Below are 26,673 nucleotides of genomic sequence, written 5' to 3' on the forward strand. Positions count from 1 at the left end.
TGGCGGCCATTACCCGGAACAATCCCCGGCCTCGGGTCAGGTGACCCTCGGCTGGGCCGGCGGGAGGGGGGTGGGAGGAGGGAAAAGGGCGTGAAGAGGAAAGGGAAGGGAGGAGAGAGGAGAAGGGCGGAGTAGGAGGGAGGGGAAGGGGGCGGGGTGGGAGCGGGTCACGTGATTAGGCATGGAGGCGGTGGCGGCGGCCGAGAGGAGCTGCTGGGGCAGAAGCGGCACTTGTTAGTGTGGGCAGAGGAGGGGGACGGGGGACGCCGACACCGTCACCCAGGGACGCCTAGTCGCAGGCGGGAGGCGGGGGTGGGGGCGAGATCAGGCTCCGACCCCCGGCCGAGGGGATGAGGGGAGCATGGGCGCCAAGGAGTCACGGATCGGATTCCTCAGCTACGAGGAGGCGCTGAGGAGAGGTGAGGGGGGGAGGGGTCTGGACGAGCAGCGGGGGAGGCCAGCGACAGGCTGCCCCGAGGGTGGGTGACCGGGGAAGGTGAGGGGAGGTTGAGGGCGTGGGGCGCCTGAGGAGGAAGGGAAAGGAGGCCCACCTTTGGGGGAGCGATGGGGAATATTATGAGGGAGAAGGGTCGGGTGGGAGCAGTTGTTTGGGAATTGGGACCGTATGGAAGGGGGAGAAGCTTTCTCGGAGAGAGGGGTATATGACGCTGGCACGGAAATGCCCGTGCTCTTTGGTGGCGTTGTTATTCTGGATGTGTCCAGGGAAGTCCTCCTCTCCCTCCTTTCTTGGGTGGCATCAGCCATTCCAGTCCCCCTCATCCTTTACTGCCATTTTCTCGTATCACTCCTTCATAAAACCCGACAGCATCCTAAGCTCCTACCCAACAGCCTTGGTTGGAAGGGAGAGGGGAGGCGGCTGCAAAGCCCTCGTCTCTTTTTGCTGCTGGAAGCCCCTTCCAGTTGTGGAGTCTCCGCCTTTTCCGAGGGTCTTTGCCAGTCTCTAGGGGGCTACCGTCATCCACTCCTGCCACCCCCTCACCCTTTGAGCGGCTGACTTTGATAAGAACGGCCTGAAATTAAGTTGTATTTGAGGTGAGATGAGACTGGACAGCTGGTTTTGCCACAAGACCTTGTCTTAGGTTTCATCTCCTTAGACGTTGGCCGGAGCCTTTTACTGCACTTGATCCCCAATTCTCACCCCCTCCCTACCCATAAAATGGCATTCGGAAATCCAGCATTCTGATATTGTGTTATAGCTCCCTTTGGAGACCGGCCTTGCTGCCAGTCCCAGCCTGCTGCTTATTGGCTCTGATGCACAGTGTGCTGTTAATAGTCCCAGCCCCCTACCACTTTCTCTGATACCGCTGTCCGTGATCGCTAAAGCACACCCTAACTGGAAGTGTCTATTGCAGTTTATGGCCGGAATGTGACTTAATTTTTCATGACTGGGATCTGAGTATGTGTGTGTATGTATGCTTGTATTTCTTTTCGACATTTAATGGATTTTCTTGGTAAGTGAAACATTAAGCAGGTTGGATGCTTGGCATTATTGTTAACAGGTTTCTAAGTCAAGAAACCAGCCATGCTCCAGGTGGTGGTTTCAGTAGCTAGGGATATAAAATGAAAATTGGTTTTAAAGACAGACATTCAAAATAAGGGTTTAGTAGTAAACTCTTGTTTGTATGTGAGAAACAAAGATAAATTCAGTGGGATAGCTCTTGAAACTAGATGAAGAATTTAGGTGTATTGTATTCATTGTGGACTGACCAGAATTACAAAAGTATGCTTTTTATGTCCTTCCCCCCCCCCCCCCCCCGGAACAGTGTAATGATTGTTCTTATGGACAATCTTGCTTGAACTTTTTTCTCAATATGAGAAATATTCCAAATTCTTGATGTGTTTCCAGCCCTTAGTAGGCTGGTCGTTTCTGGGATGCTGTCAGGCCTAACAGGTCTGGCCTCAATTAGGCAATGGCTTTTCGTGGCATGAAAGAGGACATCAGTCAAATTGATTTGCAGCTCCATGGTTCAGAAGTATTTGGTTTCTTAAGTGTGAGGGTGAGGTAGCTGGCATTAAAGGAATTCTAAAATTTAACTTTTATTCAACTGTATCCCATATACTTTCATATCACACTAAGATTTTAGTACTTTTGTAAATATAAATGAAATTAATAGTTGGTGCATTTTAAACTGATTTGATTGAAGGCCTTTGTTCAATTTATTATGAAGTGTTTGCTTGTCGAATTTAGAATGTGTATTTGAAGAGGTAGCAAGATATTTGTTAAAACCTTTTTTAACTCTTCTTTGAATAAATTTATGTTTTGTCATTCTGCTCCAGAGGAAAATTAAATAAAAAAGAGAGAACCAAGTTGATAAATAGTATTTCTAAATGTAAACCAGGAGCTTTTTTTTTTTTTTTTTTTAAAGCGGGCCATTATTTTGAACATACTATTTACTGTAGTAAATGGTAGACTTCAGTATAGGATTTCTTTTACTGAAGTCATATAGAAAGAATTTATAAAGCTTTTGGTAGAGCTAAAAAATGGTTTGGAAACTTTTGCGGTGGGCACGTGAAGAATTAAATGGGTACTAAAACCTCTATCTGTTAATCTTACTTACTTTTTAGGGTGAATAGGGGTGGGGATAAGGGAGAGGATTGGACAAACACAATGTAGGTTATATAAATCACTGTACAGGTAAAAAGCAAGCTTGATACACTACTGAAATACCTACCCCTTCTTAAAATTACTGACCAGTAAATAATGCCTGACCATAATTAGGTAGTATTTAAAACATAGTCAACTATATATTGCTGCAAGCAAAATGGAATTGCAGGCAGTTTATCTTTTAAAATGGAGCCTTGGAAATGGAGTGTTATGTTAATGACAGATAACACTGTACCTAAGTGAAGGGCAGTTTAGTGACTTCTCATTTACATTTCAGCTCTAGAAATTAGGAAGATTGGTTTTGCATGCTATTTTATTTTTATTTTATTTTGCTTAGTTTATTGTCAAGTTGGTTTCCGTATAACACCCAGTGCTCATCCCAACAAGTGCCCTCCCCCATGCCCATAACCCTCCTTCCCCTCTCTCCCATCCCCATCAGCCCTCAGTTTGTTCTCAGCATTCAAGAGTCTCTCATGGTTTTGCATGCTATTTTAGCTAGACTGTGTGCCAGTTATATAAACATTAATAGTTTTCTGAAAGCATACCTTTAGAGTTTTTTTTTTTTAAGGGAGATTTTTGATAGCTTTTATTTTTGGTGTCTATCTTGAATATCTTGAATAGAACACAAATAGGCTTTCCTTGAAGGCTTGACGCTGGTTAGATTGCAGGTGTTTTCTGAAGTACATCTACTGTACATGAGTACTGAGAATTTTAGCAGCTATGTTCATCTCTTTACTTCCTATTGCATCTAAGTTTGTGCCTTGTGTATTCCTAAAAATATATTCTAAATGCTTGGAACATAGCATTAAAAATATTGAATGAAAGATGAATTGCAGTTTAGAGTATTTCAGAACTCCCAGAAACCTTAAAAATCTCCAGTTCTTTAATTCTTTCTTCCTGTTGCTATCCCCTTTTCATCATTCTAGAAACAGAATAATAAGGCTTTTTTTTTTTTTTTTTTTTTTTTANCAGAGACTATGGCAGGTTACCAATTTTATTTTGTAGCCAAAATCAGTTTGTATTCTGTAATTGTTGGGTGAAGAGGTCATCACTTGCTTATTGAATTAACTTTGTTTACTGTGTTTTTAAAATAGTGTGTATCACGGGGCGCCTGGGTGGCTTAGTCGGTTAAGCGTCCGACTTTCGCTTAGGTCATGATCTCGCGGTTCGTGGGTTTGAGCCCCGCGTCGGGCTCTGTGCTGACTGCCAGCTCAGAGCCTGGAGCCTGTTTCAGTCTGTGACTCCCTCTCTCTCTGACCCTCCCCTGCTCACGCTGTCTCTCTCTCTCTCTCTCCTAGAAATAAAAAAAAAAAACAAACCAAGAATTGGCTGAATTAAAATTGTCCTTAGCTTTTAAACAGTGTTAATAAAATATAGTGGGTGAATTTCTTCTTTCTTTAAGAAGAACTGGGGCACCTGGGTGGCTCAGTCAGTTGAGTGTCTGACTCTGGCTCAGGTCATGATTTCATGGTTGGTGGGTTTGAGCCCTGCGTCAGGCTCTGTACTGACAGCTAGCTCAGAGCCTGGAGCCTGCTTCAGATTCTGTGTGTGTCTCTCTCTCTGCCCTCACTATTTCTCTCTCAAAAATATTAAAAAAAATTTTAAGAAAGAAGAGTTTTTTGGACTAAATAGTTGAGTGATGAAATATAGCATGTCAAAAAATTATGTTGTAGTTTCATGTTTTTGAGTGCTCCTTTGCTCCTTCATTCAGTAAAATTTTACTGAGTGCTGCTTATGACTTAGGCACCAAGGAAACAAAGATGACAAAGACCCTCTCTCTAGGAGCATATAGCCTGGTCAGGCCACTGAAGTGTATATAACTCAAGGTGTATGCAGGACTATCCATGAGAGGTAGGAATAAAATATTGAAACATCTTTTTAAAGTTTATTTTGTGTGTTTTTAAAATTTTTATTTATTTTTGGGGGAGAGAGAGACAGAGTCTGAGCAGAGTGGGGCAGAGAGAGAGGGAGACACAGAATCTGAAGTAGGTTCTGGGCTCTGAGATGTCAGCACAGAGTCCAGCCAGGGGCTCGAACTCACAACTGAGATCATGACCTGAACTGAAGTCCGACGCTTAACCGACTGAGCCACCCAGGTGCCCCGATTTTGTGTATGTTTGATAATGGACAGTATTTTTTAAAAAGTAGTACATATGTATATCATTTATAAATAATTAACATATAGATGTTAAATTCTACAGTGATATAGAACGAAGTGCTATAGGAATGTAGAGTGTGTGTTGCTGTATTGGCCTGAAAGTGCCCTAACACTACTCATTTCATTGTATGTGCTCAATAATTATGTATTAAAGAGTTTCATTTCCTCGTCATTTAAAGGTTATTGTCTTTGCTAGTGGAATAATTAAGCATGTAATAGTTGAAGATTCTAGTACTTTTCATTTTGCTTATTATCTACCAGCCCTAATATCCTCTAAAACATTGACTCCCCAACCAAGATTTTTTTTTACCAAGCTTCATAGTGTCAATACTAAAATTTTATTGACAGTATACTGCCTGTGATGTGATGTTAGCTGGTTTAGCATAATATTTCACTGTATAAGTGAAAATTTAATTTCACAGTTGGTATCTTCTAGGTTGCACTATTCTCTCTTATTAAGGCACTTATTTGCCTTCATCTGAATTTATAAGTCTATCAGTAAACTCTTGCATTAGGGTGGAATTGCAGGTTTTGGTTAAGCCATTTGCAAATATATTTAACCAGCTGTTATTATATATAAAAGAGAAAAATGGGGCTGTCTTAAGTTAGTCTCTTTATATGTAGTCACCTAAGTAATTACCTAGGTGATGTTCTTCATAATCTCCAGTTCAATGCTCCGTATGGAGTGTCCATGACAAAGAGGCAATAAATACAGTAATGAACCCTGCATTTGGGGAGGATGAGCAGAATGAGGTGACATCACTTAATGGATAATGGCCTTCCATTTACTAAACTGGACAGCTGTTGTTGTTGGTTTTGTTTTTTTTTTTTTTTTTTTGTTTGGTTTTTTTTGTTAATTGTCTTTGTGTCTGGTTAGTGAGACTTCACAGTGACAGCATTCAGGGTCGCCTTCCAGAAAGATGTGTGAGTAACCTAGAGTTGGGAATGTGGTGACCAGCCAATCGTGAGTTGTTTTCTCAGGAGAAAGGGAAGATTTTTGGTACTTGATTATATGATAGGTCACAGGAAAAGTTAGAGAAATGATTATTATTCTTGCTGTGACTATAGGAAATCCATCTTTGGATTTGGAGTACTCAAGATTAATGCTGAGAGCTGGATTAGGAGCTTTAATGTTAAACAGCTGCAGAGGTGGAGGTATTTTATTTATGAATTAAAAGTTGGTGGTTTAGGCTCAGTTTGTGAAGCGTCTGACTCTTGATGTCAGTCTGGGTCTTGATCTCAGGGTTGTAAGTTCAAGCCCTGGTTTGGGCTCCACGCTGGGTGTGAATCCTCCTTTAAAAAAGAAAAAAAAGCGGCGCCTGGGTGGTTCAGTCAGTTAAGCCTCCGACTTTGGCTCAGGTCATGATCTCACATTTGTGGGTTCGAGCCGTGCGTCAGGCTCTGTGCTGACAGCTCAGAGCCTGGAGCCTGCTTCGGATTCTGTGTCTCCCTTTCTCTCTGCCCCTGCCCCTCTCATGATCTGTCTCTCTCTGTCTCAAAAATAAATAAAAACATTAAAAAAAAAAGAAAAAAAGTTGGTGATTTGAATCTGGACAACATGGGTAGACCTAGAGGGTATTATGCTAAGTGAAACAAGTCAGACAGAGAAAGACAGATACCATATGATTTCACTTATATGTGGAACCTAAAAAACGAATGTACAAACCAACAGCAACAAAGAGAAACAGACTCATAAATATAGAGAACAACTTAGTGGTTGCCAGAGGGGAGGAGGTGGGGGAATGGGTAAACTAGGGAAGGAGATTAAGAGGTACAGACTCCAGTTATAAAATAATTTAAGTCATGGGATGGAAAGTTCAGCATAGAGAATATCGTCAATATTATTGTAATAACTTTGGTGACAGATGCTAACTACACTAATCATGGTGAACATTTTGTAATGTATGGTAATTGTCAAGTCACCTAAAACTGATATAATGTGTGTCAACTATATTCCAATTAGAAAAAATGGTCAATGGTTTGATAATGGTAGGAGACTAAGAAGGGACTGAGAGTTCTTTTCATACTATATCCAGAAAGTATGACTTCTCTGTTCAGGGCTTGTTTATGTGTCTGCTTTTACCTTTTAGGCTTCGTGATGTATGTTTTTTGTTTTTTTTTTTAATTTTTATAATGTTTATTTTTGAGAGAGAGACAGAGCACTAACTGGAGAGGGGCAGAGAGAGAGAAGAAGTCACAAAATCTGAAGCAGGCTCCAGCCTCTGAGCTGTCAGCACAGAACCCGATACGGGGCTCAAACCCACAGACTGAGATCATGACCTGAGCCAAAGTCAGACACTTAACTGACTGAGCCACCCGTGCCTATGATGTATGTGTTTAAATTGAGCCACTCCAGGGGCACCTGGCTAGTTTAGTCCAAGGAGCACAGGACTCTTGATCTCGGGATTGTGAGTTTGAGCCCCAAGTTAGATGTAGATTACTTAAATAAATAACTTTATTTATTTATTTTATTTTTTATTTATTTCTGAGAGACTGAGAGAGACAGCATGAGCAAGGGAGGGTCGGAGAGAGGGATAATCTGAAACAGCCTCCAGGCTCTGAGCTGGCTGTCAGCACAGAGCCTGATGCGGGGCTCGAACCCATGAACCGCCAAATCATGACCTGAGCCGAAGTCAGATGCTTAACTGACTGAGCCACCCAAGCTCCCCAATAAGTAAATATCTTTAAATGAAAAAATTTGCCTTTTTAAAACAAATGAATATTTGAGCCACTCCACCTCTTTATGACAATAAATTCTCTTGTTCATCTTATCTAATAATAAGGATCTCTTGAAAGTAAAAGGTGGAGAGTTAATACTGACACAGAAGCTTGATAAAACTAGTATTTTAGTATTTACTGTAAAAGTCAGAGACCTATGTATTAGGAGACCTACCTATTCAAAGATGAAGGCCTTTTTTTCCCATACCCCTCTTTATTAGGGATTTAATGTTCATTAACATAAGTTAGGGAAATCTCAAGTTTATCACTCTTTTGTAAACAAGGTTCAGAAAAATTGATATATCAAGACCTTGGTATAATATGGTTCTTGGAATCCTTGATGTTGGACTGCATTAAAGGAAAACTATGCTAAAATGAAGTTTTACAAAGAAATTCTCTAGCTCCTCTTTCATATCCATAAGAAATTAGATTGTCTCAGCATTGTAGCCTTTGAAGGAAAAGCCATTTATTTTTATTTTTCAAAAAGATTTTTAATGTTTTTATTTATTTCTGAGAGAGAGAGACAGTGTGAACAGGGGAGGGTCAGAGAGAGAGGGAGACACAGAATCTGAAGAGAAGCTCCAGGCTCTGAGCTGGTTGTCAGCACAGAGCCTGACGTGGGGCTCCAACCCACGAACCATGAGATCATGACCTGAGCTGAAGTTGGAGGCTCAACCCACTGAGCCACCCAGGCACCCCAAGGAAAAGCCTTTTAAGGTTTGCTGTGGTTCTTGCCTTTTTAAATGACTTGTGATTTAAATGACTTGTGATAGACTCTAAAGAGATGGCCTTATGAAAAGGACCCTTCTGTCAAAGTAGTCCTCCCCTAGTCTTTTTTTCCAGGATAATAAATGGTTCCACTATTGCAAGATAGTTGCTAAAATGAAGGATCATGAAGACTTCCTCAGTTTTTCCTTTCTTTCACCATCTGGCCTATCTTATTATCCCCAGTTTGAGTTGGCTATCTACTTCCATTTGGTATTTAGTCTAGTCTGTTAACTTCTATTCATCTTCACTGCTGCTACTCTAGTCCTAACTGTCATCATCTCTTGCTAAGATACCACTCAGTGGTTTTCTAGTTTCATGATAGCAGCCAGTGTAATCCTGCAATTCAGATGAGATCCTGTTGATTCCTCTCAGCCTGGAAAGGCTGCTTACATACTTTCACAGGTCTGGCTCATTCTTCATACTTGAAGCCTCAGTGAGGCCTTCTCTTAGCATATATGAAGTGGTTTTCTGTCAGTATTGCACTGTATAGTTCATTTGTAGCCTTTATCATAATATGTAATTAAAACATGTTTATCGTCAGACATGATGATGAATCTCCAGTACCAGGACAGGTGCAATGCCAGGTGTATTTTAAGTGTTCGGTAAATATTGGATGGCAGTGAATGTATAAATGATGGATAGAAGATTTGGAAAACTTGGATAATGTTTGTCAGGTTGGAGGGTAAATGATCGAGTACTGATGAGGATTCAGTATACTAAGCAATGTATTCATCTCAAGATTTCCTTTAATCAGCTGTGAAAAATGTGCTAGAGGTTTTGAATGATAGATAAAAATGTAAGAGCCTTTAATATAGTACATAATTTTGTCTGTTTAGTTCAGATATTTTAGTTAATAACTCATAATGTAAATTCCTGAGTATACTGACATTGAGACTAGTATGGCATTAAGTATTAATTTTTATGAACACTGGAGAATGTCTTTTTATAAAATATAATATTTAATAATTTTGCCCATGAAATGATTTAAACTGATCTTTGTGTACTTTTCATCCGTGATGGCAAGCATCATCCTACTGCCAAATCTAAGAGTTGGAAACTTATTTGCTTAAAATGAACAGTGTTAATTTGAAAGCTGAGAATAAAATTCACATTGACATACAGAGTGCTCTCATTGGTTTGAAATAGTCTAGGTGATTTAAAAGTAAATTTTAGGGGCGCCTGGCTAACTCAGTTGGTAGAGCACACGACTCTTGATCTCAGGCTCATGAGTTTGAGCCCCATGTTGGGCATAGACTCACTAAAAAATAATAATAATAATAAGTAAATAAACGAAATTTATGTATAGCTTTTTTCTTTCTCCAAGTTTCTTTTTCTCTTAGATTCCTTCTCCCGCTTTTTTTTCTTAGTCTTTTAGTTTTAATTTTTATCACAGTGATTGATATATGCACATAATTTAGAATCAAATGGTTCTACAGGGTTACTTATGAAAACAGTAGTACTGTTATCCTCCTTCCCTTGGCAATTTTTCTCTACTTATTATCCAGTACTTTTAATATTTTAGATTTATTAATTGGTGTTTACTTTTTATCTCCAAGTAATACATTTATAGTGATACTTTTTTTTCCATTTAAGGAATGTTTATTTGACATTCCAGTATTAAAGATTAGGATTCAGCTCTTTTTTTATTAAAAAAATTTTAATTTTTTAATATTTAATATTTTAATAAATAAAAAATTTTTTTTAATGTTTTATTTATTTCTGAGAGAGAACGAGAGACAGCATGAGCAGGGGAGGGTCAGAGAGAGAGAGAGAGACACACACACACACAGAATCTGAAACAGACTCCAGGCTCTGAGCTGGCTGTCAGCACAGAGCCCGACGCAGGGCTCAAACCCACGAACCAAGAGATCATGACCTAAGCCGAAGTCGACGCTTAACTACCTGAGCCACCCAGGTGCCCCAGAGGCTCTCTCTGTTTTAACCAAGTAATTATACTGATGTTCCTTTTTAGTAATCTTTGATCTCTGGTCATGTGGGTCTTAATTTAAGCCTTAGGGCAGATTCATTGCATGGTCAGTTATAAACTGGGATAGGAGGAAGACCTTGCCCTAGAATGCAGTTTTTATGATCACATACCCCTAGACTCCATGAGGGTGGGAACATGTCTATTTTGTTCACTGCTGTATTTCTAGCAATTGCATGTTATTTGTCCTATGTAAGCTATTCAGCACATATTTGTTGAATGACTGAATTGCATATCAAAGCAATCTTTTCTAAAAACCAGATTAAATTTATAGAGAAAACTTTGTTCAGGATAAATGTGTGTGCGCTCATGGGTGTATGCCATGAGGTTTAAAACTCATATTTTTATAAGTCAGGCAGAGAAGGACAAATACCATATGTTTGCACGTATAGGAGGATTAGGAGGAACTTGACGGAGGACCAAGGGGGAGAAGAAGGGCGGAAATGGTGGGGGAAAGGGAGAGAGGCAAACCATGAGAGACTCTTGAATGCTGACAAAAACTGAGGAATGATGGATGTGGGGGGGAGGGGGGGATGGGCATGAAGGAGGGCACTTTGGGGATGAGCACTGAGTGTTATGTAGAAACTAATTTGACAATAAACTATTTGTAAAAAAAAAAAAATAAAAAAAATAAAATAAAAGTTCTGAGGCAGAAAAAAAAAACTCATATTTTTATATAATGTACATATATTTAAATGCATCTTTTGCCTTTAAAAGTGTTACTTTATATCATTTTTGGCTCTGCTTTAAAGTTGGTTTTGGAATCCATTGGTGAGCAGTTGTAGTAGGAAGCTGCAGTGGGTTTAGAGCAGTTGTTTGATTAATAAATTTGGTTTGGAGATTCTTAAGTTTATGCAAGTATCCATAAATGAAATATTTCACTGTATGGAGTTTTATAGATCAGAAGTTATTCTTTGTCAGAGATGCTGAGGTAAGAATACTTCTTTACAACTAATTATGGAAGGATAAGAAATTACTTATTCTGGGGCGCCTGGGTGGCTTAGTCGGTTAAGTCTTTTTATAAAATGTAATATTTAATAATATTTCACTTTCATGACCTTTCACTTAGGTCATGATCTCGCGGTTCGTGGGTTCGAGCCCCATGTCGGGCTCTGTGCTGACTGCCAGCTCAGAGCCTGGAGCCTGTTTCAGAGTCTGTGACTCCCTCTCTCTCTGACCCTCCCCTGCTCACACTGTCTCTCTCTCTCTCTCTCTCCTAGAAATAAAGAAAACATTAAAAAAAATTAAAAAAAAAAAAGAAATTACTTATTCTATATAGTCTTAGAGACATAGTAAAGGAGTAATTAATGGTGGAAGCATTTTATATTGTCATATTACTGGTACCATATAGGTATAAATTGAAGTTGACAGAACATTGCCAAACATATTTAAATAATGAAAGAAATAGGATATCAACTAAATGAGCACTTGGCAGTAAATAACATGTCAGAAAAATGTTCCATTTTGAGTGGAGCACTTTTTATTTTTGGAGCGTGCTTTTTAATATTATTTCAGTAGACTCTCAAACTAAATGCAACTTATTTTTCCACAGATCTGCTTACATATTGCATGTGTATGGTTTACCTATGGGCCCAAGCCAGAAATCTGGTTATCATATGAGACTTTTTTTTTCTTTTCTCTGTTCACATTTAATCAATCACAGTGTCCCTTTGATGATACCTCCTTATTATCTTATGTTTCTTCTGCATCTTTATTTATTTTTAAAGTTTATTTGTTTATGAGAGACAGAGACAGAGCATGAGTGGGGGAGGAGCAGAGAGAGAGGGAGACACAGAATCCGAAGCAGGCTGCAGGCTCTGAGCTGTCAGCACAGAGCCTGATGCGGGGCTTGAACTCACGAACTGCGAGATCATGGCCTGAGCCGAAGTCGGCACTCAACTGACTGAGCCATCCAGGCGCCCCTCTTCTGTGTCTGTAAAGTTATTGCCTTAGAAAAGGCCTTCTTCTGTCCTCCGGACTATTATTAGTCTCCTACGTCTTCAGTCCATTCTTTATATTTCCACCAGAATAATCTTTCTGAAATACACATCTGGTCATTTTACTCAGATGCTCATCGGTGAGAAGTACCCAACACCTATGGTTTGAAGTCAGTAGTGTGGCAAGCCCTGGTAGTTTCTCTGATTTGGCTCCCGTATGAAAACTGTCTGCCTTTGAAATGCTGCTTCCTAGATCTTGGGATGCCCTTCTTTATACACTAACGTTCACAAATTTTGCTATACAGCTTGGTGAAATTCTAGCTATGTACCTAAGCAATCACGATGCAAAACCAAGATAGAGAACAATGTTTCTAGCACTCCAGTAGGCTCTCTCTTGCCCTCTCCCAGTTGATACTGCCCCCTCAGAAGTAACCACTATTCTGATTTCTATCCGTATACATTAGTTTTACCTATTTTTGAGTCTTGTATAAATAAAATCATACAGTATTCACTTTTTGTGTATGTACTGGTGAACTAGTTTTTTAAAATGAGATGCAAACTCATTTTTTGTTTTTTATTTTATTTATTTATTTTTTTAATGTTTATTTTAGAGAGAGTGTGAGCAGGGGAAGGGCAGAGAGAGGAGACAGAATTCAAAGCAGGCTTCAGTCTCTGAGCTGTCAGCACAGAGGGTGATGCGGGGCTCAAACCCACGAAGCATGAGATCATGACCTAAGTCATGGATGCCTAACTGACTGAGCCACCCAGGTGCCTCTAATTAATTAATTTTATTTATTTTAAAGAGCACATGGGTAGGGGGGTGGGGGGGGATCTTAACAGGCTCCATGCTCAGCACAGAGCTCGATATGGGGCCAGATCCCACAACCCAGGGATCATGATCTGAGCTGAAATCCAGAGTCTGATGCTCAATCAGTTGAATCACCCAGGTGCCCCATAAACTTATTTTTAAGACCAAATTTTAAGTCTTTTCTTTATGAAGTAAATTCCTGAAAAGATTACTCGTATCTTGAAATTAGTGCTAGTGTTTTTTGTTTTTTTGTTTTTTTTTTAATTTCCAGAAGCTGGCAGAGTGGCTGGCAGGAAGTATATGCCTATTGATGAACTGACACACATCTTTCTCCCTGAACTGTCTGCCTCACGAGATCCTTATCCATCAAAACTAAACCCAGGCGTCAGGTCCTCTCAGTAGCTTTCCCTCATATTGCTCCTACTTTTCCTCCTTTTCTCTGCTGTCACTTTTATTATAGTGCTTATCCCCTTCATTACAGCTGCTAGTTTAATTGGCTTTCTACTTTGAGTTCTGAAATCCTTGAGAATAACTCTGGAACCTAAAAGGTAATATGGCAGGGCTTATTAAAATGTTGATTGAATGAATGGGACAACTTAGTGCCCTTTGAATAAAGGAGAAAGCTGACTGAATAAAACTAATAGTCATGTCTGGCAAATTGTATTTTTACAGGATAAATTATAGTCATTTCATGACATTTCTACAAATATTCAAATGTTCCAGGAAAATAAACATTTCAAATAAATACCTGCCTGCCCTAAACTAAAATTATCTGAATTTATGAAGTACTCAGTAGAAAATATGAAGGAAAAAGGAGACAATCTTATATGTAAAGACTTGTAGATTTGTAATTTGTGTTATAATTAGCAGCTAAAATTAGCATCAAAATTAATTCTCACATTTTGCAGGTGAGCCTTGATTTGATTGGTTCTGAGACACTCAAATTTTTCACAAATAGCAAATACTTATTGGTGTGAATAGAAAAATATGCTAAAGGTAGGTCAAAATTCCATGCAATTTTTGGAACTTTTTAAATATAACTTACATAATTTAATATGTACTTCTATTTAAAAATTTTAATCTCTTCTTTACAATAAGCATCATGTGGGCCAGTCGATTTGCTCTCTTCATTTTGTATTTCTGTGATTTTCTGATGTGGAGTGAGTTTTTCTCTACTTTATTCTAGTAATTTTATATTGTACACAGTGTTGTACAGGCAAGATGAGGCTAGGTTATGAAGGGTTCATTTTCATTTGATTCTCCTCATCTTTCTGGACTTCGCCTAGATTTTACCTTTCTCTGAAACATTCCTGGACAGTCTAGCACTTATCTCCTTTAAAGTCCTATGACTCTTAATTTGTATCCTTGGTATTTGAATATTTTTACATACCTATGGTATTGTGTTATGTGTATTAATTTGATCTCCTCACTTAATTTTAGGTTTTTTGAGGAGGATTTTTAAAAAATTTGTTTTAAAAACCACTTTGCATTGTTTTAAGCACAAATAGGTGTTCAGCATATGCTTGATGATGGAGAGAACCAGATGGTTAAAGTCATTGGTGTCTTTATATGATTGTGATGTGTTGCTTTTTAAAATTGAGTTATCTTATTTAGTTTTCTTTTAAGATCTTTTAACTTTCATTTTCATGTTTTCTTCCAAATGTTTAAATAACATGTGGCTCATATCTCAAACTCCCAATTTGCAGTTTATAGGAATGTGACTGAAAATTAAAATTATAGGTCCAAGATAACTGCACTGCAGTTCTACATATGCTAGAAGTTATTAGAAGTAAGACAATTGTAGGTTGCAATGGAAATTAGAAGACTTTTGCTTATCTTACGTGTTTGTGTCAGTTGAAGGATTTGAGAATCCTTCTAAGGTGTTAACTCCTTATCAGTGTCCCTTGTGATTCTAATATTAACAAATACATAAATATGCTTTTTCTCATATGTATAAGAAAGCAAAAATTGCACTAAATTATGATTTTTTTAATGTTTATTTGTTTTGAGGGAGAGAGTGCAAGTGAGGAAGAGGCAGAAAGAGAGAGAAAGCCAAGGAGGCTGTGATGTGGGGTTTGATCCCACAAGCCATGAGATCATGACCTGAGCTGAAATTAGGAGTCAGATACTCAGCTGACTAAGTCACCCAGGCACCCCACGATTTCTGATTGTAATAGGAATATAGCCTTATGATTGGTATTGTATTTTCAACCATATAGCTTAGGATTGCTGTAAGGGAATTATGAGATATTTCATATGAATTTTTGTCTGATATTCACAAGCTCAGGTACATACATACCTGGCTTTAGCAATTTATGTGGTAAATTATACATAAGATGAAATTTGCTGCTTGGACGATTTTATTATTTTATTTTATTTTTTATTTTTTATTTTTTATTTTTATTTTTATTTTTATTTTTTTAATATTTTTTTATTTATTTCTAGGAGAGAGAGAGACAGTGTGAGCAGGGGAGGGTCAGAGAGAGAGGGAGACACAGACTCTGAAACAGGCTCCAGGCTCTGAGCTGGCGGTCAGCACAGAGCCCGACGCGGGGCTCGAACCCACGAACCGCGAGATCATGACCCAAGCGAAAGTCGGACGCTTAACCGACTAAGCCACCCAGGCGCCCCATGTATTTTTTAAAATTGTTTACAGTTATGAGACACCTGGGTGGCTCAGTCGGTTTAAGTGTCCGACTTTGGCTCAGGTCATGATCTCGTGGTTCATGGGTTCGAGCCCCGCGTTGGGCTCTGTGCTGACAGCTCAGAGCCTGGAGCCTGTTCCATATTCTGTGTCTCCCTCTCTCTCTGATCCTCCCTCACTCATGTTCTGTCTCTCTCTGTCTTAAAAATAAACTATAAAAGAATTAAAAAATTACATATAGTTAATATGATATGACTGAAATTTGAACTGTATTTTGAAGGGCTTATGTTATTTAAACTGTAGAAACTGAAATTCATGAATATGGTAACTGTGAAAGCAAGAACTGCCTTTATATTAAAAAGAATTAAACTTACTATCTCTAATTGTTTGTAAAATACACATTTTAGTGACGATTTGATTTTAAGAAAGTAGGAATGTGTTTGTGGTTTCTAGAGAAAAGGATGTGAAGCTGAAGCGGACCTGTATAATCTCAGCTTTTTTCTTATACTTATAAAATTCTGTGAGCTTATTGCCTTTAATACAGTGTGTGATGTGCTTATTTCTGTAGGTAGATTTGTAGGATTAGAGGTTTTTCATTTGTTACTTACCTTAAAGATACTCTCTTTTCATCAAAAAGATTTAGTGATAAGACTATTTTATTTTATTTTCTATTTTTTGGTTTATAGAGAGAGTGTGTGTGAGAGCACAAGCCAGGGAAAGGAATAGGAGTGGGGAGAGAGAGAGAAAAAAAGGGAGTGAGAGAGAGAGAGGGAGAATCTTAAGCAGTCTTCACGCTCAGTACAGAGTCCTACGTGGGGCTTGATCCAAAGACCCTGGGATCATGACCTGAGCCTGAACTAAGAGTTGGATATTCAACCTACTCAACACCCAGGTGCCCTCCCTATGATTTTCTTAATGACATTTTCTTCTCTCTAGCCTTTTCTTTATTGTAAGAATACAGTAGTTAATATGTGTAATATACAAGATATGTGTTAATTGACTGTATGTTATTGGTAAGGCTACCAGTAACAGTAGGCTATTAGTAGTTAAGTTTTTAGGGAGTCAAAAAATTATCCATGGATTTTCCACTGGAAGTGGGGTTAGTACCCCAACTCCCAAGTTGTTCAAGAAGTCAACTATATTGCAAGACATTAATAGATTATCTCTGTGTTGTGAAGTTGAAGGTGATTTTATTGTCTCTCTGTAAAGCTTTGTTATCTAAAAAAAATTGAATTGTATTTTTAAAACTGTTTTTCTTATCACTCCCCCCAAAAAGCATCACTTTTTAGTCCTGATAATGAAAGATTGTGTTTCTTTCCCATTTAGATGTAATAAAAAGTTCCATTTCTTTTGGTTTTCCAACGGAATGAAAGTTTTATTGTAAAATTTTTGTGCTTTTTTAAAAGTTCTTTTTTCTTTAAAAATTTTTTTTTTAAATATTTTATTTATTTCTGAGAGAGAGGGAGAGACAGCATGAACAGGGGAGGGTCAGAGAGAGAGGGAGACACAGAATCTGAAGCAGGCTCCAGGCTCTGAGCTGTCAGCACAGAGCCCAACGCAGGGCTCCAACCCACTAACCACGAGATCATGACCTGAGCCGAAGTCGGACGCTTAACCGACTGAGCCACCCAGGCGCCCCTAGAAGTTATTTTTTCAAGTTAATATGTAAATGCTTTTTGTGTGTTTTGTAATCAGTAGTTTCATGAAAATAGATTTGTGTTTTGTGAAGCAGTTAATAGTTCTTTCCTTTTTTTTTAAGATTTTATTTTTTAAGTAATTTTTCTACCCAGCATGGATTTGAACTTAAAACTCTAAGATCAGGAGTCAGTCCCATGCTTCACACACTGAGCCAGCCAGGTGTCCCTTCATAGCTCTTTTAATTTATTCACTTCATTTTATAACAGCCTTAAATATTTTTGGGGGCAGCAGAAAAATTGAGGCTGTTTGTTGGCATCACATTAAAAGTATTTGTGTTCAGGCACCTGGGTGGCTCAATTAAGCATCTGACTTCTGCTCAGGTCATGATCTCATGGTTCATGTGTTCGAGCCTCACATCGGGTTCAGTGCTGACAGCACGCTTCGGATTCTGTGTCTCCCTCTCTCCGTTCCTCCCCTGCTTTTTGCAAAAATAAACATTAAAAAAATTATGATCTGTGCTTTGATATGAAAAAAGCACTTAGATTTCTATGGTTATTGGAATAAATATATAATTGAATGATTGATTGATTATTTATTAATTGTCTATATAATGTTCTAGGCTTTGTGCTGAGTGCTAGGGCTACCAAGACAAATAAGTGATACTACTCTCAAGGAGCTTATTAGATACAGCAGGGTCATGAAAGAGAGAGTAGTCTGGGAATGAAAGGAAAGAAGCGATGTTTTAACCCAGGTCATAAAAGAGGATTAGTTGTTCAGGTGGCATTGCAAATCGGGTAGTATATGTAGAGGGGAGAGTATTGTAAGCAAACAGGAATGTCAGCTGACAACCAACAGAGCCTTTGTAAACTTTGTTTAAAAATTATAACTCATTATAACTTTATTGAGAAATTGGGAAAGGAAGAAAATTCCACTAATGATCCTGTCACCTAACACTGCTACTTATTTGCTTTTATTTTTTTCTCATAAATGTTTTACTTTTTTTTTTTTAAATGTTTTATTTATTTCTAGGAGAGAGAGAGAGAGACAGCGTGAGCAGGGGAGGGTCAGAGAGAGAGGGAGTCACAGACTGAAACAGGCTCCAGGCTCTGAGCTGGCAGTCAGCACAGAGCCCGACGCGGGGCTCGAACCCACGAACCGCGAGATCATGACCCAAGCGAAAGTCGGACGCTTAACCGACTAAGCCACCCAGGCACCCCAATGCTTTACATTTTTTATAGTTTTAATCATAACATACATGCAATCTTATATCTTTTTTTTTCTGAGATGTCTGTTTTTATCAATGTTATACATTCATATAGTTTAAAGTGTTAAATAGTTTGTATAAGATTTGTTGAATAAGAATCAGTTGCCTAATCTTAGTATTTTCTCTTTCCCAGAAAGTACCACTTTATATTCTCTTAGTTGGTTTTTGGTATTTGCTACTAATTTTCCAGTTTTAGGCATTTTCTGTTGACTTCCCACTTCTGAGCATGAGAATTTAGCTTTCTTCCCCCTCCTCCTCTTTTAGCCACTTCCTCTTCCCCTCTCCCTATTACTTCATCCTGCCACTATAGTTGTATGGTAATTTTGGTGAGATAAATATTTAATGTTTACCTTATGACCATGTACACATATGATACCCAGCTCAAGTTACGTAGGTAAGATATTTTTCTAGTACAATTTTTTTTGTTTTCCCTAGACCTAATAATTGTAGTATTTGTGTTTGTTTAGTATTTATCACTAATTTAACCATAAATGCACTCTTGTCACTTGCCCAAGTCTCTTCTCAAGATTATCACGTGTTGTCAGTTTCTTCTGATGTTTTCATGTAGCCTGTGGACTGGTTTCAAACTGGATTGGTTACTCTTTGAACCTGGTCCATAGTGATGATCCTGGGAACTCCACCTTTATACTGTGGATTCTTCTGTTCTAGATATTTTGTTACATTTATACCATATCTTCTGCTTTCTGGATTTTCTCTTATTTTGGTGGATGACTTCCTCCAGGAACTTTCTGAGAAAGAATTTATGTGAGGTAAATTATTTGAGATTGTAAGTCTATGACTACTTTAAATCAGGGTGCCTGGCTGGCTCAGTAGAAAGAATGTGTGACTCTTGGTCTTGGGGTCGTGAGTTCGAGCCCCATGTTGCATGTAGAGATTACTAAAAAAGTAAATTAAAAAAAAGTAAAAATACCTTATATTTGTCCTCGCATTTGACTGGAAGTTTGTCTGAGTTAGAATTCTAAGTTAGACATCTTTTTCTTTAGAATTTTGAAAAAGTACTGCTTCATTTTTAGCCTGGCTTCCCATGTTGATGTGGAGATATCCAGTGCCATTTTAATTCTTGGGCCATTGTATTTTTCTATTTCTGGAAGCTTATAGGATCTTTATCCACACTGTTCTGAAATTTCACAGTGATGTCATTTAGTATGACCTATTTGCTAGTAAAAATGGGCTCTAACCTGAAGTTTGATGTCCTGAATTCACTTCTGAGAAATTTAATTATCTTATAGATGATTTCCTCTCTTAGATTTTGTTTCTTCTGGAATTACTGTGTTTGGATATTGGAGCTCTTAGACTGATCCTCTAACTTTTTTACCTTTTTCTCTTTATCTTTTTACTACTTTTGGGAGATTTCTTCACCTTACCTTCTAATCTTTTAACTCATCTTTGTCTTTTTGCTCTCATTTTTAAGAGCTGTTAATTTTTTCCGTATTGAAAATATCATAAGTTAAATTTACACATAGTAAAAATTTACATATACAATGTTTAAATCTCAACTATACACTTCAATGAATTTAAAAATATGTACACCCAACTTTACTAAAACTGTTCCTTCTGGAGTAAGTCTACAGGCTGATGCTCACGAGGAAATGTGCTAATAAAGCCTATGCCTACCCAACCCCACCCTGCCCCCAAAATAAAAAATTCCACCATTGTAACCTATACTCCTATCAAGATATAGATTTAAAAAAAAATTTTTTTTTTAATGTTTTATTTCTCAGAGACAGAGAGAGACAGCCTGAGTAAGGGAGGGTCAGAGAGAGAGGGTGATACAGAATCTGAAGCAGACTCCAGGCTCTGAGCTAGCTGTCAGCACAGAACCTGACGCGGGGCTCGAACCCACGATCCGTGTGAGATCATGACCTGAGCCGAAGTCGGACACCCAACTGACTGAGCCACCCAGGTGCCCCAAGATGTAGATCTTAAGTGGGGTACCCGGGTGGCTCAGTGGTTAAGTGTCTGATGACCTGGCTCAGGTCATGATCTCATGGTTCATGAGTTTAAGCCCCGCATTAGGCTCTATCTGACAGCTTGAACTCTGTGTCTCCTTCTCTCTCTGCCCACCCCCCCCCCCCGCCTGTGCTCTCTTTCTCTCTCTCTCTCAAAACTAAGCACTAAAAAAATACATAAAAAGTACATATATCTTAAGTATTTAGTTCAATCAGTTTTGACAAATGCTTTGTACTCATCACCAAATTCAAGATATAAAATATTTCCATCACTCTAGAAAAATCCTTCATGCCAGTCAGTCATCCCCACCTACCAGAGGCAACTACCGATCTGATTTTTATCACCATATATTAGTTTCCTTTGTTTTTGTACTTAGTACAAATGGAATCTTTTTGTGTTTGCCTTTTTTTGCTCAGCATAATATCTGAGAGAGATAATATTCATCCATGTTGCTAAGTAGTATTCTACTATATGAATATAACATGATTATTCTTCAGTTGGATGTTGCCTCATTTTGGCTATTATGAATAAAGATGCTTAAACATTTTTGTACAAGTCTTTCTGGACATATATTTTTTAATATACCTAAGAGTGGAGTGGAATGGTTGGTCATAGAGTAGTATATGTTTAGCTTTCTTAGAAACCACCAAATAGTTTTTCAAACTGGTTATATAATAATTTTTTCACTGTGCTAGTTCAGTTCTACCTCCTTACCAGTGCTTGGTGTTATGAGTTCTTTTAATTCTAGATATTCAGATTGGTGGGAAGTGTCTCAGTGTGGTTTTAATTTATATTTCCTTGATGTCTATTGATGTTAAACACCTTTACTTGTTGACCATGTGTATGTCTTTTATGAGCCCTTTTTTGTTTAATAGCATGTTGTCTTTTTTTCACTTTTGTTGTAATCTTATCTCTTTGAGGATATTAATACACTTTTAAAAAGTTTCTGTTCCTCCTTCTATAGACTGTTTCTTCAAAAAAAATTTTCCTGTTTTTTGCTTTTTTATTATTAAAGGCTTTCTGCAGATGCCTAATTCTCTTGTTTATCTGCTCATAAAGTTGGTTATAAGTTCTCTGTTAGTGGGGCTTGTTGCTGAGCATTTTCAACATGGAACCTCCTCCCAACTTCCAAGTTAGTCTCTTTAGGTCTTTTCTCAGAAAATTTTCCTCAGCTCTTCTGTCTGACAGGTAAAGGTCTGGATGCCAGATTTTGGAAGCTCAAAAGAGGAAGGGAGGAGATATCTTTACATTCCCATTCATGTGTTTACTTAATAACTCTGTTTTTAGTTTATTTTTATCTTATCTTTTTAAAATATTTATTTTGAGAGAGTGTGCATCTGTGTGTGCGTGCGCATGCACAAGGGGCAGAGAGAAAGGGAGAGAGAGAATCCCAAGGAGGCTCCATGCTGGGCTTGATCTCGCAATCTGTAACTACATGACCTGAGCCAAAATCAAGTCATATTCTTAACCACCTGAGCCACCCAAGTGCCCTAGTATTTTCTGTTATTAGAGTAGTTTAGTTAATCTCATTTTATGTGTGGTGTCCAAAGATTTCTGTTGTTTCCTGTCATCCAGACAATACACTTCTAGTCTTTTGCCATGAGTAGGGAGCCTTGGCAGCCAGGCTGTGTGGAATGGGATTAGGGATCTTTGGAATGTCATTACTTAAATAGATTTGCGTCACTAGCACAACCTCCTTCTTTACCCCCATCTTCTTACATCTTCTGGAAGTACCTGATCCCATTAATTCTGAATCTTTATGGGATTCCTCCGTATTAAAAGCTCATCTTCTCCTATTGGCAGCTTAGGATTCAACTTTTTTACGTCTGCTAAGTCCTTTAATATGTGACTATCTTCATTTCAACTTGCATAATTTTCTTAGTTTATGACTTTTGTCTTCGGGTTTATGCCTTTTAAAAAAAACTCGTTTGAGGTGTGTGAGTGGCTCAGTTGGTTGAGTGTCAGACTGTAGATCTCAGCTCAGTTCTTGTTCTCAAGGTTGTGAGTTAAAGCCCCACATTGGGCTCTATGCTGGATGTGAAGCCTCCTTAAAGAAAGGGGCGGGGCAGGGGGAGTCTAAAAGAACTCTTATTGAAAATTGGGATTTCAAAGGAAGTGAAATTAAATGTGTTTCAATCTAATGTTCTTCTATCAGAACTCTGTATTTTTTGTTGCATAGCATATCTTTTTTCAAGTTATTTTCTTTTTTTTTTAAATATATTTATTTATTTCTAGGAGAGAGAGACAGCGTGAGCAGGGGAGGGTCAGAGAGAGAGAGGGAGACACAGACTCTGAAATAGGCTCCAGGCTCCGAGCTGGCAGTCAGCACAGAGCCCGACGCGGGGCTCGAACCCACGAACCACGAGATCACGACCTAAGCGAAAGTCGGACGCCTAACCAACTAAGCCACCCAGGCGCCCCTCAAATTATTTTCTTAACTATAATTTTTCTTGGTCACATTGCTTAGATTGCCCATAATTTACTGTTGTCTTATTACTTTAAATTTCTTCCGATTTTTCACTTACTATATTATACTGCAATGAACGTCATTTAAGTTTCCCCCATTTTAAGGATTATTTCCTTAGATTTCCAGAAATAGTTATCTTTTGACTCATTTTCTGAGTGTTAATTTTACTACACATTTATCAGATTTGGTATTATAATTTGCACAAAAAACCGCCAAATCTCGTTTGCTAATTAAATAGTCTAAAATGGCACCTTGTTTTAATTTTTATTTTCTGGATTAGTTGTCAAGGTAGAACCTTCCTCCACATTGTTGGTAGGTGCAAGTCCTCATCATTTGTCTTTCTGTCCTTTTTTCTTATTAACACTTCTAGTTCCTGAAATTGTTTTTTTAAATCAATTTGTAGAACCCTTTCTAATAAATGCCTTGAGTGTTAACCATTGGACAGATTTACTGCAGTTGTTTTCTCAATGGGTTGCCATGTTATTGCCTTTTTTGTTGTTGCTATTTTCTTTTTTTTTATTTATGTATTTTTGTTTTAAAGTGAAGTATAGTTGACATACAACATTGTATTCATTTCAGGTGTACAGCTTGGTGATTCAACATTTATATACATTATGAAATTCTCACCACTATAAGTGTAGTTACCATTTGTCACCATACAAAATTACTACAATATAATTGACTATATTCCCAGTGTTGTACTTTACATCCCTGTGACTGACTTATTTTATAACTGGAAGTTTGTACCTTTTAATCCCCTTTACCTATTTAGTCTCTTTCCTTGCCTATCTTTCCTCTGGCAACCACCAGTTTGTTTTCTGTATTTGTAAGTCTGTTTTTGTTCTGTTTTGCTTATTTTGTTTCTTAAATTCCACATATAAGTGATATCTCTTACAGTATTTGTCTTCTTCTGACCTATTTCACTTAGCATAATACCATCTAGGTTCATTCATGTTGTCACAAATGGCAAGATTTCATTCTTTTTTATGGCTGAGTAATATTCATGAGCTCAAAATTTGTATATAGTTAGATCTGCCAACTATATATTTTGTACCATTCTGGTTTCACATTTTTACTCTAACATATGCCTGAAAAATAATTGATTCTAATGTATGACTTCATATTTTTAGTGTTCAGCTTAATTTCATTCACCTGGAATTTATTTTGGAGTGTAGTAAAAGGATCTAAATTTGAGGGTTTTTTTGTTTTTTGTTTAGTTGCTAAGTAGCTAATTCAGTATGAGCCAGGGAATCATTTTCATTTTCATTTAAAAAAAAATCCTTTAAAAAATAGTTTGAATATGTATAGTAACTTCCATTTTGCCTCTTAAATTCTGTTGTAATTATTCCTTAATTTAGTCTTATGTCAGAAACTTGTGTTATTTTCTCAGAGAAACTATCATTGCCTTATATGAAGTCTAGACTTCCTTATTTTAAATTATTTTGTTCTTTAGTTGTTTGGGAAGTGTTGGTACACTTTTGCTTTTGTGTAATACAGCCTCAGAATGTTGCCATCTTGAGATTGCTTATACAACCATGTATGGTTATCAGGAAATGCTGACAATTATGAAGTGCTTACTCCGCAGAATGAGGAAAATACACTCCTAGGTTTATTTTGTGTTTATTTTTCGATGACCAGATTCAATTCTTAGTTTTAACAGTTTATTGTGTTTTTGTTTTTTTTAATTTTTTAATGTTTATTATTGAGAGACAGAGACAGAGCATGAGCAGGGGAGGGGCAGAGTGAGGGGGAGACACAGAATCTGAAGCAGGCTCCAGGCTCTGAGCTGTCAGCACAGAGCCCAATGTGGGGCCCGTGAGATCATGACCTGCGCTGAAGTTGGATGCTTAACTGACTGAGCCACCCAGAGGCCCCTTTGTTTTTGTTTTTTAACTAGGATCTCAGTTTAAAATGTATTTTCTCTTCAGTGTTTGTTTGTTTGTTATTTTTATAATGACCCTGCAAGTAGTAACCTTGTTTTTGAACCAAGGCTTTCAGGTGAAAAGATTTTCCTGTAGTCGAGAAAGTTCTTTAGATTTTTATATGAGGATTTCTTATTAACTATCAGCAATGGAACTGCCCTCCCCCTTAATTTCTAAATAAAAAAAACAACCAAGCAACCAAACACCAAAAAAATTACATATTGGAATGAAAAGCAATTTAATGTTTATGTAACACTGTCAAGCTTAAATTTACATTAAAATAAATAAGCAAGTGGTACACTATCCACTATTGCAATACAGCATCAAGTACTTATTATCTCTAAATATAGTTTACCCTTGAACCACATGGGTTTGAAGTGCATGGGTACACTTATACATGGATTTTTTCAATACACAGTATATAGTACTACAGATATGTTTTCCTTCTGATTTTCTTAATGTTCTTTAGCTTTGTTATAAGAATACAATGTATAATACATATAAGATACAAAATAAGTGTTAGTTGACTATTACGTTCTTGTTAAATCTTAGGCTGTTGGTAGTTAAGTTTTGGGGGAGTCAAGTTTATGCAGATCTTCAATTGTGTAGGCAAAGGGGAGTGGGGGGTTGGTGGTTCTAACATGTTCAAGGATCAGACTGTACTGGATTTCTCTTGTAGTTAAGGAGGAACTGTGTTTTATGAAGTAGAGTATACTTAGGTGGAATTTTTATTTACTGTCAACCTTTGCATTTTCTTTTTAAAAATTTTTTATTGCCTTTTGGCTTATGTGGTTCTTTGGGGTAGGTATATGTGGATTTCTTTTAAAAAGTGAGCTTAAGGGGCGCCTGGGTGTCTGACTTCAGCTTAGGTCATGATCTCGCGGTTCATGGGTTCGAGCCCTGCATCGGGCTCTGTGCTGACTGCCAGCTCAGAGCCTGGAGCCTGTTTCAGATTCTGTGTGTCTCCCTCTCTCTCCGACCCTCCCCTGCTCATGCTGTCTTTCTCTCTCTCTCTCAGAAATAAATAAAACATTAAAAAAATTTTTTTAAAGTGGGCTTAAGATTCTTATCTGTTTTTATAATAGCAATGTGTTTCTATCTCTGGGAGAAAAACAGTACCACAGTTTTCAACAATAAACTTAAATTAGAATATTTTTAGAATTATAGAAATCAAGAATCAATAGCAAACTCTTACCAAATCTAATTTATATTTATATTTTTTCTAAAAGTATAATAAAGTACTCATTTTAGTTTTAAGTATCAGAGTACTAGAACTATTACTATTAAAATATGAATTAATTTCTTATGTCATTTTGAAAACTGCTCTTTGCAGGAGTTTGGGTTCAAGTCAAACTCTTTGATAGCTTCATTCTAGTGTTATATATATTTATTCTGTGACATTATTTTTGGTATTTTAATAAAATTATGTAAAAATGTTTATTTGTAAAAATGCCTTCTCTAAATGGATTCTTTTAGTAATTACTTTATTTCATGATGACTCAGTAACCACTACTGTGAAGTCATGGTGTAGAGTAATGAAAAAAGTAATAACATTTTTGTACATAAGTAGGACGAGAATTCCTTGGGGGAAATATTTAGTGAATGATTACAGGAAAGGTAATTCTTTAGTTACAGATTAATTGCCTTGAAAGTTAAATTCAACTTTAAAATGCAATCTTTTTTTTAAAGAAGTAAACTCATTTATGAAACTAGATTATCTGAATAATTAAAGTTTGGTTGATAAGGAATATTGGAAAAGAATGAACAT

General features: G+C 37.6%; 1 protein-coding gene across 2 annotated transcripts in view; it reads left to right on the forward strand.

Annotated features, from left to right (window-relative positions):
* Positions 1-257: 257 nt before the first annotated feature.
* Positions 258-26,673, forward strand: part of USP32 (ubiquitin specific peptidase 32) — a 236,475-nt gene continuing 210,059 nt past the window's right edge. For both annotated transcript variants that reach the window (XM_039255992.1, XM_039255993.1), the window contains exon 1: positions 258-419. In XM_039255992.1, coding sequence (XP_039111923.1) covers positions 362-419 — 58 coding nt within the window. In that variant the 5' untranslated portion in view covers positions 258-361. The remainder of the gene's footprint in view (positions 420-26,673) is intronic.

This window comes from Hyaena hyaena, unplaced genomic scaffold, assembly GCF_003009895.1.
Source record: "Hyaena hyaena isolate Hyena2069 unplaced genomic scaffold, ASM300989v1 scaffold_553, whole genome shotgun sequence".
Taxonomy (NCBI): domain Eukaryota; kingdom Metazoa; phylum Chordata; class Mammalia; order Carnivora; family Hyaenidae; genus Hyaena; species Hyaena hyaena.